General features: G+C 37.7%; 1 protein-coding gene across 1 annotated transcript in view; it reads left to right on the top strand.

Annotated features, from left to right (window-relative positions):
• Nucleotides 1–13,002, top strand: part of LOC134576883 (C-Jun-amino-terminal kinase-interacting protein 4-like) — a 214,210-nt gene that overhangs the window by 146,860 nt on the left and 54,348 nt on the right. Inside the window, exons 10-11 of the mRNA XM_063435564.1 lie at nucleotides 5,548–5,678; nucleotides 7,116–7,169. Coding sequence (XP_063291634.1) covers nucleotides 5,548–5,678; nucleotides 7,116–7,169 — 185 coding nt within the window. The remainder of the gene's footprint in view (nucleotides 1–5,547; nucleotides 5,679–7,115; nucleotides 7,170–13,002) is intronic.

The raw sequence follows: 13,002 nt of genomic DNA, 5'->3' as shown, positions 1-13,002 counted from the left end.
TTCCGGTCAAGAAAAAAAGAAAAGGAATTTTCAGAAGAAAAAAAAAAAATAGATTTCAACGCCATGCCAGTGGGTGGCAGACTTCTGCATTTCTTTTTCGGTATGGCAGAAGACTACTACAGACAACTGGGTTCTGTCAGTAATCCAATACTGTTACAAGATAGAATTTCTAGACATTCCTATAAGCAAGTTCCATTGTTTCACAGTTCAGTCCAAATAAGTTGTTGCAGTGCTTTTTCAAGAAGTTCTGGCCTTGTGGCAGAAAAATGTGGTAGAATTTCTTCCAAAAGAAGAACTCAGGGGATCTTGCTCAAGAATCTTTTTGATAAAAAAACAAAAACAAAACAAAACAAAAAAAAAAACAGGTGGTTCTTTCCGTCCAGTTCTGGACTTAAAAATAGTAAACAGGTTCGTGGTTCAGAAAAAAGTTTTGCATGGAAAACATATTTTCTGCTTCACCACATAATTCAACCAGGCTCATGGCTATGTTCCATCAATTTGCAAGATGCTTATCTTTACAAGCCCATGGAAGAAGAAAGCAGAAGATTTTTAAGATTTGCCATAAAGATCAGGAACATCTACGTCCTTTTCAATTCAGGGCTCTACCCTTTGGCCTTTCTTCAGCCCCTAGAGTCTTTACCAAGATGTTAGTGGTTTCACGGCAGAATTGAGACAGAGGGGTCTCAACATAGTCCCATATCTAGAGGACTTGCTCCTTATAGCTTCTGCAAAAATACAACTTCTAAACGATGTCAAAAGGGCTTCTATCACCCTGTGGGATCATGGTTGGATCATGAACAAAGAACAATTAGAACTAACTCCATCACGTTCCATCCAGTTTTTGGGACTCCTTCTCAACTCCATTCGAATGAAGATCTTCCTACCAGGGGACATGATAAACAAACTCCAGAGTAATTATAATTACCTTACAAAAGAAGAAGTGTTGCACTGTAAGAGAAGCAATGACACTTCTGGGTCTCTTCACTGCTGCAATCCCAGCCAGTAAACTGGGCCAAAGCACATAGTAGGCCATTAAAGAGGAACATCCTCTTTTCCTGGTATCAAAAGACTGCCGATTTAGACCAATCCATGCTCTTAAGCCCATCTGCTCTCCAAAGCTTCATTTGGTGGATGACATTTCATGTCGGAGGGTCAATCTTTCCAATTAAAAAAAATACATTTGTTTGTATCTACAGACACTTCAAGTATGGGATGGGGTGCTCATATGAGTCTAAAGGTTGCAAAAGGCCTTTGGAATCTCCAAGATTCAAGAAAGTCTTCAAATTTCAGAGAGCTAAAACCCATTTGGATGGCCCTTCTCTCTTTCAAAGAACATCTGTAAAGTCATCACACAAAAATAAGATCAGAGAACTCATTGGCATTAGCCTATGTGAACAGGCAAGGAGGGATGTATTCAGTTCCTTTGCAACAACTATGCACCAACATTATGCATTCGTCAGAACTACACCTGTTGTCAGTATCTGCAGTCCACTCAAAGGGGGAGATAATGTTCTGATGGATGCACTCAGCAGGAACCATCTGAAACAGGGAGATTGGTCTCTCTCTCCTAATTTTTCAGGAAGTTGTGGCAAAATTGTAATTCTGCCCTTCTGGCCTCGAAGAAGTGAGTTTTCCACCCTGTTAAAACTATACAACAAAGTGTTTTGGAAACTTTCTATGTCAGAAAGCATTCTGGAACACAATCTGGCTCCTCTGAAAACCCTTCAGACCTTTCAACTTACAGCCTGGTATCTGGATGCTAGATCCTGAGATCAAGGGGACTGAGTCCTGAAGTGATCAATATCCTCTTAGCTGCTAAGAAAAATTCTACTTCTACAGTTTACACTAGAATCTGAAAGAAATTCTACTTGTGGTGTTTTGGAATGCGTGTTCATCCCCTGTCTGCCTCTGTTCCCCAGATTTTAAAGTTCCTTCAACTAGGGTTTGCTAAAGGCCTCCGTCCTGCTACCCTTAAGGTCCATATCTAAGCTATATTTTTTTTTTTTAGTTTTCGAGACTTTGCTTCAGATGTACTTATCTCCAGGTTTTTAAAAGCAGTTTCTAGACTGCTGCCTACCATCTGGGAACTGGTTTCTCCTTGGGATTTAAACATGGTCCTGTCCCCTTTGTGTGAACCTCCTTTTGAAGCATTGGATTCCATCAGTCTGACGATTCTATCTTTAAAAACAGTATTTTTAGTTGTGGTGACTTCTGCAAAATGTCTGGGGGGATTTAAGGCTTTGGCCTCCTCTCCACCATTCCTGGTTTTTCATTTGGATAAAGTAGCCCTGAAACTTTATCCCTCTTTTCTTCCTAAGGTGATTCATTCATCTAATAAAAATCAAGAAATTGTTCTCCCCATATTTTGCCAGAACCCACAAAATCTGACTGAGCGTAAATTCCATTGCCTGGATGTTAAACACTGCCTACAGTTCTACATGTAAAAATCAAATCAATTTTGTAAATCTGACAGGTTGTTTGTCCTTTTCCAGTTGGAAAACCAAGAGTTTTATGGCTCTGAAAGCTGAATTGGCAAGATGGATTACGCAATCTATTGTACTGGCATACAATTCTTCCAAGTTATCTCCTTCTCTGAAATTGCTGATTAATTCTACCAGAGCTGTGGCTACTTTGTGGGCTTTAAGAGCTTCAGCATCTTCTTCCCAGATACGCAATGCAGCAACTTCTTCTTTCTACATGCCTTCTCCAAACATGATCGTTTAGACGTAGAGGCCTCTGAGGATTCTGTCTTTGGATGTAAGGTGTTACAAGTCGTGGTGGAGTGAGGTTTTCCTGCCTTTTCGTTATTGCTTGTTTATCCCAGTTGTTGTGCACTGCCTCTAATCTGCCTCTATTTTTCCTTGAGATTAGAGGCAGTGCACGTTTTTCGCACTCTATTTATTAAATTATTTTTGCAGTTATTTGACTTTTGTTTTTTCTGGGGGTTTGGTGTGTTCTTGTACCTATGGGAGGAGGAGGAGGAGTCAAGGAGTGTTTAAGTTTATTTATTTATTTATTTATTTATTTTTTGTTCGCCTGCCTGCTTTTCCAATCCAGATTAGAGGAAAACCCAGTTGTTGTGCACTGCCTCTAATCCTAAGTAAAAATGAATTTACGGTACGTCCAGATTAGAGGCCGTGCACAGTTGAGTTGCCTAGCTTTCAGGTATTCGGTGCATTATTCCATAAAACAGAAAAGGAGAAGATACAATAGTGCAATAATGTAGCTGTAAGTGAAAATGTGAAGAAATACAGTGGGGATTATACAACTGTATGCTGTCATACTTGGAGCTGGTCATTGAGTCCTTCACTTCTGAGTGTAACATTTGCCTATTTGTGCATCCTGCTACTTATCTGAGAATATTACACTACTGGTTCCGCGCTCTTCTTGTTTATATACACATATACACAGTTGTAAGAAAAGTATGTGAACCCTTTGGAATGATTTGGATTTCTGCACAAATTGGTCATAAAATGTGATCTGATCTTCATCTCTAAGTCACAACAATAGACAATCACAGTCTGCTTAAACTAATAACACACAAATAATAAAATGTTGCCATGTTTTTATTGAACACACCATGTAAACATTCACAGTGCAGGTGGAAAAGGTATGTGAACCCTTGGATTTAACAACTGGTTGAACCTCCTTTGGCAGCAATAACTTCAACCAAAAGTTTCCTGTAGTTGCAGATCAGACATGCACAACGGTCAGGAGTAATTCTTGACCATTCCTCTTTACATAACTGTTTCAGTTCAGCAATATTCTTGGGATGTCTGGTGTGAATCGCTTTCTTGAGGTCATGCCACAGCATCTCAATCGGGTTGAGGTCAGGACTCTGACTGGGCCACTTCAGAAGGCGTATTTTCTTCTGTTTAAGCCATTCTGTTGTTGATTTACTTCTATGCTTTGGGTCATTGTCCTGTTGCAACACCCATCTTATGTTGAGCTTTAGCTGGTAGACAGATGGCCTTAAGTTCTCCTGAAAATTGTCTTGATAAACTTGGGAATTAATTTTTCCTTTGATGATGGCAATCTGTCCAGGCCCTGACGCAGCAAAGCAGCCCCAAACCATGATGCCCCCACCACCATACTTCACAGTTGGGATGAGGTTTTGATGTTGGTGTGCTGTGCCTCTTTTTCGCCACACATAGTGTTGTGTGTTTCTTCCAAACAACTCAACTTTGGTTTCATCCGTCCACAGAATATTTTGCCAGTACTGCTGTGGAACATCCAGGTGCTCTTGTGCAAACTGTAAACGTGCAGCAATGTTTTGTTTGGACAGCCGTGGCTTCCTCTGTGGTATCCTCCCATGAAATCCATTCTTGTTTAGTGTTTTACGTATTGTAGATTCGCTAACAGGGATGTTGGCATTTGCCAGTGACCTTTGTAAGTCTTTAGCTGACACTCTAGTATCACCTCATTGAGCAGTCTGCGCTGTACTCTTGCAGTCATCTTTACAGGACGGCCACTCCTAGGGAGAGTAGCAGCAGTGCTGAACTTTCTCCATTTATAGACAATTTGTCTTACCGTGGACTGATGAACAGCAAGGCTTTTGGAGATATTTTTATAACGATTTCCAGCTTTATGCAAGTCAACAATTCTTAATCGCAGGTCTTCTGAGAGCTCTTTTGTGCGAGGCATCATTCACATCAGGCAATGCTTCTTGTGAAAAGCAAACCCAGAACTGGTGTGTGTTTTTTATAGGGCAGGGCAGCTGTAACCAACACCACCAATCTCATCTCATTGATTGGACTCCAGTTGGCGGAGATCTCACTCCAATTAGCTCTTGGAGATGTCATTAGTCTAGGGGTTCACATACTTTTTCCACCTGCACTGTGAATGTTTACATGGTGTGTTCAATAAAAACATGGCAACATTTCATTCTTTGTGTGTCATTAGTTTAAGCAGACTGTGATTGTCTATTGTTGTGACCTAGATGATGATCACATTTTATGACCAATTTGTGCAGAAATCCATATCATTTGAAAGGGTTCACATACTTTTTCTTGCAACTGTATATGGGTCCCTGTGATCTGTTTTTTAATACCGCATTTATCTGCCTGTGATAATTATATTACCCATTGTGTTCAGTAATCATATCACAGGCAGAGGGTAGGATTTTGTGTGGGAGTGTCTGTGTGTATTGTACAGATTGATTGGTTGTATTTCAAAACCCTTTGGTCAGTACTATGTTTGTGGATTGTGAATAAAAGAGGCTGTATGTGCCAGTACAGCCAGTTCTGCTTGACTCTCTTGCGAATAGAGAGGTTTCAGTGAGCATCCCTTTTTTCTTTAGTTTATATTTATTTGTTATTTTGTCTTTAAGGTGTGCCCTGCTTGTTAATTACTTTCTAGTGGCAGTGTGTAACCGTTTGTATACTAGTGTTGGTTAAATTATCTGCGTGTACCTGCAATACTTTATACAGTGTGATGAGGTAGGTGTAGTGCCCCTGAGACAGGCAGGAAATAACCTCCTCTGCCTATTGTGAAATCTGTCAGTCTTTTAAAATACAGCACGTCATAGCTTTATCTCTGTTTTTCTAGGTGGACATTCCTGCAGCTCAGAGGAAGCGTTTCACCAGAGCTGAAATGGCACGTGTGCTGATGGAAAGGAATCAATATAAGGAAAAACTGATAGAACTGCAAGATGCAGTGCGCAGGACAGAGATGCTGCGGTAAGGGAGTGCATAATTTACTGTTTCTGTTTTGTAAAATGTTCTATGAAGATACTTCTGTGGGGATCATCCTGTGTTTTATTTGTGTCCCTGTGGTGCTGCAAGTAGCAGTGGCAACATGATCTTTCTTGTCGGGGTAGTGGGGATTGAGGGGGGTTGTCATAGGTTGTTAATGCTCTGACAAGTGCCTGGTTTGATATGGGATTTTAAAGGGACACTATAGTCACCAGAACAACTACAGCTTATTGAATTTGTTCTGGTGAGTAGAATCATTACCATCAGGCTTTTTGCTGTAAACACGTTCTTTTCAGAAAAAAATGCAGTGTTTACATTACAGATACCTTCACTGGCCACTCCTTAGATGGCTGTTAGAGATCCTTCCTGGGTCATGGTTGCCTAAAATTCATCAAACATCCAGCATCTCCTCCCTCTGCATGCAGACACTGAACTTTCCCCATAGAGTTCATTGATTCAATTAATCTCTATAAGGAGATGCTGATTGGCCAGAGCTGTGTTTGAATCTTGCTGGCTCTGCCCCTGATCTGCCTCCTTGTCAGTCTCAGCCAATCCTATGGGGGAAGCATTGTGATTGGATCAGGCCACCACTTCTGATAATGTCAGCAGACTGCTTGTTTTTCTGTGGACAAACAGCATGCAAATCTACAGCTTTAGGCTTGAATACAGTAGGATTTTGCTATATTTATGGTGGCATGAGGGGATCAGGGGGGCTAGATGGTGGTTTTAACACTATAGGGTCAGGAATACATTTTTGTGTTACTGACCCTATAGTGATCCTTTAATATTTAAATAAGTGACAATTTTGGGATTTTTCAACTACAAACCACAGAATTGTTGCTCTGTGTGGTAATGTACACAGTAGTAGGCTGCCAATAGTATATTTGTATTTTAATTTCCTGTTCATGCAAATGGGGATCTTAGTTTTTTGTGAACCTTATATGACATGGACATTTAATACATTTATAACTTAGAGTAATGTGCAGATATCTGACTGGGATTGACATCTGTGAGGACAGCCGTCATGATACAATTAATGTCACTAGTAATGTACCTGTCCATATACTGCATGTGACATTCCAGCAGAAAGTACAATTCTCTTAGTTTGAGCATCGCGCATGGGCTGAAATACACTGTAAATGATCCCAAGTGCAAAACCGTTTTGACATGTGCTTGCACTGCAATTTTACCAGCCTTCCAACACTGTGTGAGACCTCTGTCATGTGACAGGGAAGATGGTTTCCATGTGTGTCACACAAGAAAATTGTGAAAGCTCAAACTTAAAACATGTCAAGCTAAAGAATGTTTTTTAATGAACCAAAATCAATGTTTTCACATTTTAGTAAATCTAGAGCTTTACGTAACGTGGAATATGTTGCCATACTTTTTTTGTAAAATCTTTATTTTTCATATTTTAAAAAGAGCTTCAAAAGAAGTTCAGGCTGTGGAAATGAAAAAATCATCTTTTTGGAAAGTGTAAGTACAAATTTAAAGCAATTTAATATGACAATCAGTGTTTTATAAATGTCATAATAATAATCTCATTAAAGAGCACCATGTACCTTTTTTTTTCTTTATTATGGATTGGGTTAAAGTAAATGAGAGGGGGTAGGGGGGCAGGAAAAGAAAGGGGTAACAAGATAGTAGTGGGGAAAAAGGAAGGAAAGGGCATCCAAGCTCGGAGCCGGAGGAGACCACGAGGGGGAAAGGAGCAAGTCACACAGGTACAGGGCACTCACACCCAAAAAGCCACAAACACAAGCAAACACAGCCCTCCTGGGCCGAGGGCCAAAACTCGGAACCCAGCGCATCGCCCGCCACGACAGACAACCCCCCGCCACAAGCGACGTGAAATCACCCGGTGCCGCTGCCACACCTCACGCGGGGAAGACTTGGGCTCTGACAAGTGCCCTCGAGTCTGTGGCCACTCAAGGCGGGCCCCTCGCAAGGCCTGGAGGATAAATACATGGTGCACTGGCCCGACATCACCGCAGGACTACGCCTATCGATTCCCGAGCATCGGGGTGGGGTGAGCAGACCAACCAAAGCCCAGGACTGATGGACTGTTGCCAGCCACCACCGTTAACCGCTCCATGACCCACATATATAATTCCCCTTCACCGAGACCGCAACTTACCAAACCCTGACCGGCTCGCTGCGCTACACAGCTCCACACGCCTTTCATACAGCATGGACCTACCGACCAACGGACTCACCCAGAGTGAATGCTACAAAACCCTCAGTAAATTTTTACCCATGGGATATCTTTAAACGATGGCCGAGTGGTCATCCCCTGAGTGGTCATTCCCTGAACTTTGCGACAGCATGGCCGAGCTTGGGAGGTTTCTGTAGAACACACAGATCTTAATGATAAGCTTCTGTTATTATTTCTAATATATTAGATTCTGTTTTCCTGTTCCTTTATATTAATGTATATCGTATGCCAGTTACTACGCCCTGCAATGTCGATCACCTTAAGAATTTAAACATGTTCTAATCTGCAGCCCTGCGCTTGGAGATTAACTAATAGACTAAGCTTGTTCCCCTTAAATATAAAGATTAATATGCTTAACCCCTTAAGGACCAAACTTCTGGAATAAAAGGGAATCATGACATGTCACACATGTCATGTGTCCTTAAGGGGTTAAGCAAGTTAATAATAGTATTATGCAAATATTCATGCCTAGATTAACTCCAAGAGAAGACCTATAGACAAGCAAATTGTATGATAAATGTGAGTCTAACATGCAAGCGTGGCACACCACACTCGACTTACCCTTAACCCTTTATATGTTAGTTTTAACACATATAAGCCGAACTTAGATCAGCTTGGTTTCACATATTGTTTAATACTCAACTTGTCCATATCCTGATTTTTATAACAAAAATGTGCAAAGTTTTCTCATGCCATACCTGTGATATAAAATGTCTATGTATCTGCTTGCATCAGCTGTCGTGGCAGTGCAAACATGTCTGTTATCTTTATGCACAAACAAAATAAAGAATTAAAAAAAAAAAAAAAGGAAGGAAAGATAAGACTCAAGATTCCTAAATCCCTATAGTGAACATCTCCATCTAACTTGTATGACTCGAACAACTTTCTAAGTTTCTAACTCTTAAAACTCTTACTTGAATATAACTCCTTAAGTAATATTAATTTTACGGACAATATCTTAACATAATCTCTTTATGGCAGATTGGGAATCCACTGCCATTCTGGGAGGGCATGACTGGCGGACAAACTTGGTCACATATTTTAGATATATAGATGATCTGTTTTTTATTTGGGAAGGGACGGAGGATTCCTTGAACCAGTTTTTACAGCATCTAAACAAAAATGACAGAAGTATTATTTTAACTTGGGAATACAGTAACTCTTCCATTCATTTTTTAGATTTAGAAATTTTTATTAAAGATGATGCAATTAACACCAAAACTTTTTTTAAGAAAGTATGCACTAATAATGTTATTGATAATACTAGCTGCCATCATAAACCCTGGCTCCAAGGCATACCAAAAAGCCAGTTCCTCCGTCTTCGGAGGAACTGCTCCCTTACCCAAGACTTTGAAGCCCAATCTCAGACGCTGTTAGACAAATTTTCTGAGAAAAATTACCCCAAACAAAATTTAGACCTTACTCTAAAGAATATTAAAGATAAAAACAGATCAGAACTTCTTGAATACAAAAATAAAAAAGACACTAAAGATGCACCATCTTTGCCAATTATTTTCGACTTCAATAACAAAAGCAATGTTATGAAGAAGATTATTAAGAAACATTGGCATATATTAAAACAGGATGAAACTCTAGCTGGCGTTATCCCAGATAATCCACATGTCATATTCAGAGGGGCACCCAGCTTTAAGTCCATCCTCACAACTAACTATACCAAACAAAAATACGATAAACCCCCTCCTAACCTTCTTACTTTTTTACCTAAACCTAGTGGTTTTTTTAAATGCAACAAGTGCATAGTATGTAAACGCACCAGTGACATTATTAAGTCTAAAACTACTTATTTTAAATCATCAATTACACAAAAAAACTATCAGATAAAACACTTTATTCACCGCAATACAAAAAACGTCATTTATCTATTAGAATGCCCATGTGGCTTACAATATGTAGGTATGACCACTAGAGATCTAAAAACAAGACTGGCCGAACATTGTCGCAACATTGCAAAAGGCTATGATAACCATTCGGTATCTAAGCACTTTCTGAAACACGATAAAAATCCAAAACTTTTAAAATGCATTGGTATAGATATATGTAATGTCCCATGGAGAGGAGGTGACATCAAAAAGATTCTGGGAAAAAAAGAAATGGAGTGGGTCTATAACCTAAAAACCCTTACTCCAAAAGGTCTCAATATAGACTTTGACCTTTTTTAACTTTTTATAAAAATAAAAAATGCCCCTCTAATCCTTTATGATATTAATGATGGTAGCAATAATTTTTTTATTACACAGTAACAATAACTTTTTTATTACACAGCAACAATAACTTTTCTACTACTTTATGCTCCTCATTCCAATCATTGTTTATTTACACAAATATTACTTATATGAGTATGTACTAACTACATTTCATATATATTTTTATTAATTTTATTATCTTTATTATGTTTTTATAAACTTTGTATTTCACAGTTTAGTTAACCTTCCCCAAGATATACATATATGATGTTAACCTTAATCAAATTTGTTGACAATTATAATTTCCCCCACTGTGCCTAAGTTTTATCCCCCCCTCCCTGTTTATATCCCCATTATCCCCTCCAGGGAGTATGCTAATTTATCTAAACATCAGTCACGTGACGCGGAAGTATTCTAGTCGCGCGTCACATGACCCGTTTTCTTTCTTTAATTTATCAAGCTACAAGCTTCGTTTTTATAAACCAATATTACCACTCAGTTAGTTTGGGTTATAGCTTCACTTTTATACCTGTAAAAGTCATTTTTATTTTTTTATGCTAATTTCCGAATTCGTTCTTAATATATCATTTTTCACAGGATTAAAGCCTCTTTTCCTGTTCTTTCTGGTCCCATAAGATTGGCCTCTTATAATATTTTATCCTATTGTGTTTAAAAAACACTTTTACTATATTTTATGTTTTATGCTAATTATGGTAATGACGCCATTTTGGCGGGATATTCAAATTTTACTAATACTATTGTACCCTATATAAGTTCATGTATGTCAGGTTATGTTTTCTATTATCTACTTGAAGAAGCCTCTTTAGGCGAAACGCGTCTAGATATTATACATTTTATATTTTATATTTGTAATAAAGGAATTGTTGGCACCAAAATATCTTGTTTGCCATATTCCTTTAAATATCCTTTTTTACCTTTTTTAACCTGACCTTACTTATTATTTATAAACCCACGCAATAGCGCAAAGAATCCATAGGTGGGGATTATACCACCCATACGCTTACACCGAGCAGTTCAGCCTGCTCTATATACTGTGAGTATATTTTTATTTTCTTCTAGCATTTTTATCTGCCATACAGAGAGCACTATATTTTATTTTCTCTTATTATCGGCCGAGCCGGATCATCGCTGGACTTTTCACCTGCACTACTTGCTGACCAGCGTCACCCTATATATCCTTGAGTGGGGATCATTCCACTTCACGCATATAATATCAGAGCTGGATTTTAGCTCTGAAAATTGTGAGTAATTTTCATTATCACTATTTTATCCCCTTTCACCTTGCTGACATACTGTACCATTGGGATTTTTGTTTTCCTGCTTTTATCTTCACATATCATCACCGAACTACAAGTGCATAGGCGTAAAGACTGACATCATCCTCAAGCATCCTCCATACTTTGTGGAACTTACCACTTCAGACTTATTGTAGGACTTTGGACTATTATTTTATTATTATTTTATTTATGCATAATATTATTTTTATGTAAGTTAGGCGCACCCTTTTCATTTCTGTTTTCGTGTTTTATGTTACTTATATAAGGGGATTAGGGGAACTCCCCTTTTAAGGTGTGCAGCCGTTCTAAACTATATTTCTCTGTGGCTACGTAGCGCTGACTCTTCACCCCATTCATTTTTATCAATATCTTAACAATTACTGCATTTTGAGGAAAAAAAAGAAAATTATTGATATATATATATATATATATATATATATATTTTTTTTATATTTCTAATACAATATATATTTATATCTCATAATAATTTTCTATAAAATAGAAAATTATAATATAAACATATATATATATATATATATATATATATATATATATATATATATATATATATATATATTATAATAATTTTCTATTCTATATATTATAATAATTTATTTTTTTTTACATTTTTTTTTAATGCAGTAATTGTAAATTAATAGATAGATCTGACCGTAGTTTGCGAGAAATATAGACCCTTATTAGGATACTGTAAGAATGAACGCCAGGGTTTAAATAAATTAAGGAAAGGAGTAAGGGAAAGAAAAAGGAAAGCAAAGAGAGGGGTTAAAGGTCTAGGAGAGAAAAGATAATTGAGAAAATATTGTTCCTTAAATAACTAAAATTTCTTATATTTTTATTTCAAATATTTCCTTCTAATTCGTATGAATCTTGTAATTTTCTCACTCACATCTTTTAAAAATCTATCTTGAATATAACTCTTTCAATTGCATAACTTTTATGGATAATGTTTCACTTGATAAATAATCTGTGTTGAAAACGCCTTATCGCCAGCATGACATCATAACATCTTAAATTGATCATTTAAATCATGCCTGTCCAACCTGCGGCCCCCCAGATGTTGCCAAACTACAACTCCCATGATTCTTTCAATGAAACAGATAGCCAGGGAATCATGGGAGTTGTAGTTCAGCAACATTTGGACAGCCCTGATTTAAATGATTATTGTAACCATTAAATTATATCCCCATATTAACTATGTCATTTGGAGAGTATGGATGAGTTTTGGACATAGTGAAGGGTTCTTTACTGTGTTAAAAGATTACAAAATGTTACTTCTAATCTAACTTTAAATGCTGCTTGTAATATATATATATATATATATATATATATATATATATATATATATATATATATATATATATATATATGTGTGTGTGTGTGTGTGTGTATATATGTGTGTGTGTATATATGTGTGTGTGTGTGTGTGTGTGTGTGTATATATGTGTGTGTGTATATATGTGTGTGTGTGTGTGTGTGTGTGTATATATGTGTGTGTGTATATATGTGTGTGTGTGTGTGTGTGTGTGTGTATATATGTGTGTGTGTGTGTGTGTGTGTGTGTATATATGTGT

The sequence above is a fragment of the Pelobates fuscus genome, chromosome 11 (genome assembly GCF_036172605.1).
Source record: "Pelobates fuscus isolate aPelFus1 chromosome 11, aPelFus1.pri, whole genome shotgun sequence".
In the NCBI taxonomy this organism is placed as follows: Eukaryota; Metazoa; Chordata; class Amphibia; order Anura; family Pelobatidae; genus Pelobates; species Pelobates fuscus.
This window is presented reverse-complemented; position numbering and strand designations above follow the sequence as displayed.